The 5,000-nt window shown below is 35.3% G+C and overlaps 1 protein-coding gene across 4 annotated transcripts in view; it reads left to right on the top strand.

Annotated features, from left to right (window-relative positions):
• Positions 1-5,000, top strand: part of Su(var)2-10 (E3 SUMO-protein ligase Su(var)2-10) — a 44,090-nt gene that overhangs the window by 20,732 nt on the left and 18,358 nt on the right. For 3 of the 4 annotated variants that reach the window (XM_070114804.1, XM_070114806.1, XM_070114807.1), the window contains exons 4-9: positions 1,854-1,975; positions 2,474-2,575; positions 3,034-3,141; positions 3,928-4,060; positions 4,198-4,432; positions 4,609-4,805. In XM_070114804.1, coding sequence (XP_069970905.1) covers positions 1,854-1,975; positions 2,474-2,575; positions 3,034-3,141; positions 3,928-4,060; positions 4,198-4,432; positions 4,609-4,805 — 897 coding nt within the window. The remainder of the gene's footprint in view (positions 1-1,853; positions 1,976-2,473; positions 2,576-3,033; positions 3,142-3,927; positions 4,061-4,197; positions 4,433-4,608; positions 4,806-5,000) is intronic. The other variant, XM_070114805.1, reaches the window with a different exon arrangement.

The raw sequence follows: 5,000 nt of genomic DNA, 5'->3' as shown, positions 1-5,000 counted from the left end.
CCAACAAGTGTTCAGCACACACCTTGGAGCAGGTTCACCTACATGTGGTATAGAGCTACATACCATCTGGAATTGAGTCCAGTCATGCCATGACATGGGCATACATGATACCAATTGACAATTTGTTAATAATCATAGTAGTAAAAGAAAAGAAAAACTTTCTTGTGAATTCAATGAATGGAGTAAAAATGGAGGCCAAGCAATGGTCTCCTTGGTAATGAATGCTTCTGGAGGCATCTATGTATAAACAAAATTTATCATTTTAAAACAACACAGCCTGTAAGTACATTTATTCATGTACTCATAGCATCAATGGATAAAGTCCTCTTTATGAAGACTGTGACTTGGCAAAGAGTTTCCTCCATCACATCTATAATTAACATATCTCAACCCTTGTTTCCCTTTTAGGCCATTGAGCTATTCGTTTAATTCTTCTTGAGAATGTAATGGAATGAGTGTGAAGTAATAATGCTAGTACTGTTTCACAGATTTCATGCAGCTAAAAGTTTTTCTCTGCAGTTCCCCCGCCACACACTATCTTGTTATGCAGCACAATCTTCTTCCAGTATTCTGTTTTCTTTTTTTTATGAATAAATAAAAATGCATGTTTTATAGTTATTATAGCTATGTTTTGTTCTTTATATGTTATGTTGTTTATATCATTTGTATGTTTTGTTTATATTATGTATGCTTTGTTGTTTATATTATATGTATGTTTTGTTGTTTGTTTTATATGTATGTTTTTATTACTTTATTAGTGTCTTATATGCTTGTTTAATATGTTAGGAGTAGCTGAACATTCTTACTTTTTCAATAGTGTAGCATTTGATGTGACAATGAATACACATTCTCTGGCGTGAAACATGAGTAACAAAAATATAGAAAGGTACAAGTTTTTTACAGAAAGGGGAGACTATTAGGAGTTTTCAGGGGCTGAACTAAACCTATTTTGTGAATGATAAAGTAATTGTGATGATAATTGTCATCATTAGTCCCCAGATGCAAACATTTTGAGTAGAAACGCAGAGCATAATCATAGTGTCACAAAGTAAATTAGATAAAATTTGTTGTACAGCAAAGAAGAAATAGATCATTATTTATTCTTAATACACAGAAATTGTACTACTTTGATGGGGACCGTAACCCCTAATAGCTTGAGTTTACACCAAAAATGTATATTTGTGTCCTATGCCAAATTCATAAAACTAAGTAAAGCATGCAGAAGTTCAGCTGGCTTTTGAGGTAGCAAAATTTACTGATTCAGAGTCACTACTTCACAACAATTTAAGAGCAGAAAACCAGCCTTACATCCCATTCACACTTTGAGCAGTGCAAGTGGGGTTCTCATTAAAAACATGTGCATCAGTTAGTGGCTGTTGGCTGTTCAGGATGAGTCAGTGCACATAACCCTGGGAATGGGTAGTTTTTCAAAATTTAAAGTCAGGATTTATCAAATGATCTGTAATGGTGAATGTTAGTTTCTTGCATAGTCAAAATTAGTTATTTTGTAATTGGTATTTCTTGTCTGTTACATTGTAAATTGGTGTTAAGTGCATTGATCTGTGCAAAAAAGAGTTGGAGGCAGGGAGGAGAAGGTGAAAAAGATGAAAAAAGAGAGACAGACAGACAGACAGAGACAGTCTGTGTCTCTCTTTGTATGTTAGTGTCTTTGCATCTGTGTATCAGTCTGTCCACAAGGTCCATTGGATGAGACTGTCACCAACACTTTCCATTTGGAAACAAACATATGGTGATTTCTTGTATATTCTAGTTGTGATTTTAATAAGACTAAAGATTTAGAATGTAATATACATCTTGAAAATAACACTACTAATGCAGCATAATGTCTTTAGCTCCTCAGGGTTCAGGTCGATATCAAGAGTCCACCTTCAGTTTCTCCCTTACTCCACAACAAGCCAACAGAATTGCCAACTCTAGAGATTTACGGCCGGGCAGACAAGACTACTCCGTTCAGGTGAGGTTCCCTCTCCCTACAATCAGTGGTTTTGGTTTGCTACAAGAGAGATCATGACATCTTTATTGTTGGCTTTCACATGTCTCACTTGCCCTCCCTTTCTTAATAAGATAAATGGATGGCTAAGTATTTGTCACATGTTTTAACAATTGGTGAGCTTACCTCTATTTTGGTTGAACTATCATATGAAATGAAGAATGATGATGATGATGATGATGATTGTTTTTTATTGTTTGCTTCTTTTGTTATGTGAGATGAAATACAGTATGGTTAAATTGTGATATTTATTACCTTTAAAAACCACCTCAGTCCTGTGTTTAGAATATAAATACAAGAGAACATAATCAGTATCTTCACTCTTTAGCATGTTTTCAACCAGTCTAATTATGTATACATACTGCCTCTTCTTATTATTTATAGCTTTTAAAATTACCATTGATTGCCAAGAATTTATTACTTCTAGATTATCGCTATTTGGAGTAACGTATCTACTTTCAGGTTCAGATGAGGTTTTGTTTGCTGGAAACTACTTGTGAGCAAGAGGACAATTTCCCACCAAATATAGCAGTGAAAATAAATGAAAAGATGTGTCCATTACCGGTTAGTTTTCCTATTTGTGATCTGTTTGTATCTCATAGTATCTACATATATTTTATGATGAACCTTATAGCTTACCTGATTTTTTTATTGAATTAATTGAAGTGCAGCTTTGGTAGTAAAGGAAATATGAAACTGTAATGATTGGAGTTGGCTTAGTCACATTGGATGGTAAAATTAAAAATTATATATTTCACTTTCGTCAACTGACGAGCAATCTAGTCTTACGTTGAAGAGTAGAGTTTAGTTTCATCTTTGCACACTTGTTTGTATTTTAGTTCAATAAATCTAGAGGGATTAGTAGTTTAATTGGAATTTATAGAATAGACAGTTTTATTACAGATATTTATTTGGTCTTACATAGATATATGAATTATACTCCAAAAGAAAAGTATGCTAATGTGTTTGATAATATTGCATATCACACTGCAGATGAATGTTGTAAACCTTTCCTTTTGTAGACTCCAATCCCCACAAACAAGCCAGGAGTTGAACCCAAACGACCGTCTCGCCCAGTGAACGTGACTGCCCTATGCCGCATATCCCCCACAGTAACAAATCGTATACAGGTATGAAGAGAGGGGTATCAGACTTGGTTTTGTTTGTATGGTCATGGAAGTAAAACTCCTTACTCTGGAAAGCCACAGTTAGGGCCTGGCAGGCAGACAACAAAAGGCTATATATATAGCTTGGTTATCATCTGTACAAATGATTTAGTTTTGAAGAGTGTGTTATGAAATGAGGATTTAGTATCTTGCTACCAGATTCCATATATTCCTTTGGCTGATGATCCCCTCCTCAGAAAACAGCTAGCCAATCAGAAAATTAGGATTAATCTCTTGGCATGGGAAATCTGCAATAGTTATGAGGATGATTTTTACCTAATGTATGTGGTCTTCATAAATATTTTTTATGTATAGATTTTGTAGTTATATTTGGTGGTAATGTGAATCATTGGAGGGATTTGTTGTACCCAGAGCATTTTATTGAGACACGTTTCAGCCCGATTTTATGAGATGAATTTTTTTGAAACGGCTTTCTTTCACAAATCTAGTAAAATCATGTTATATTATATAATACTTACCTTTCCAATTTTTTATGATATTGTATGCTCTGGAGTAATATGTATGTGGTAAAGCAAAGCAATTGGATGTCTGTTTTTACCTTTGGTCACAGTTTTTAACTTGTGTAAGCCTGAAAATTTTTGCCAGAGTATGAGGGTTACAAAGAGAAAACTGTGCAATGAGTAGTTACTTCTTGATTTTTAATAACTGGTTGAAATTTGGATTGAAAGTATTTCAAATATAATATGTTGTAGTTATTATGATATATATTATTTTCTGATTGTCACACAGGTATCATGGGCGTCTGAATATGGCCGCTGCTATGTCATATCTGTGTACCTGGTTCAGAAGCTGACCTCAGACGACCTTCTTCAAAGACTAAAAAACAAAGGGGCCAAAATTGCAGACTTCACACGATCTCTAAGTGAGTATTGCAGGGTTTTCTGTAAGATTCAGTGAATTTTTATCTTCTATTTACTGATTTATTTTCTTACTGTCATCCCCCTTTTCTTCATATTAGGAAAGAAAAAAACAAGGAATAACACACTTTACACTTTACAGTCAAACAAAAGCTCCAGGAAGATGCAGACTGTGAAATTGCAACCACCTCTTTGCGCTGCTCACTTATGTGTCCCCTTGGTAAAATGCGCATGATGTTGCCGTGCCGAGCGAGCACCTGTGACCATCTCCAGTGTTTCGATGCCTCACTTTACCTGCAGATGAATGAACGCAAGCCAACGTGGACGTGCCCAGTGTGTGACAAGAGTGCTCTTTATGACTATCTGGTTATTGACGGGTAGGGGAAATTCTGTTTGTATGATATATATTGGGTATTGTTATTAATAGTTTTTGGCAATCGTCATCTATATTTGATTATTATATTTGTTTTATATATAATCAGTGTTATCATGATCATTGTAATTATTTCTACATATTACCAGAAAGCATACATTTATTTTTATTCTTTGCTAGCTACTTCCAAGAGGTCCTACAACAGAACTCCAGCTGCAATGAGGTCACACTTCACAAAGATGGAAGTTGGACCCCACTCATGCCCAAGAAGGAGAAACAAGAGCCACAGTTGGAGAAGCGGAAATCGGAGGTTGCTGTAGAGACACTAAGTGGCGACAGTGATGACGACGAAACGAGAGACCAGGATGACGGGGAGGGTAAGGGCCTGGGGGTGAGGTGGAGTAGGAAAGGGATTAAGGTTGATCCTGTGTTAGGAATATTACAGTATTGTTTTTACTATTGTGCATTCCCTTCTTCTTGCTCTGCTTCTTTGCCACCTTTTTCTTGTTTTAATATCTACTCTTTTTTCTTTTTTCTTTTTTCCTTTATAATTTTCATCCCCTCCTCTTTAT

Source organism: Penaeus vannamei, chromosome 36, assembly GCF_042767895.1.
Source record: "Penaeus vannamei isolate JL-2024 chromosome 36, ASM4276789v1, whole genome shotgun sequence".
NCBI lineage: Eukaryota > Metazoa > Arthropoda > Malacostraca > Decapoda > Penaeidae > Penaeus > Penaeus vannamei.
The sequence above is the reverse complement of the archived record's forward strand: the minus strand, read 5'-3'. Positions and strand labels throughout refer to the sequence as shown.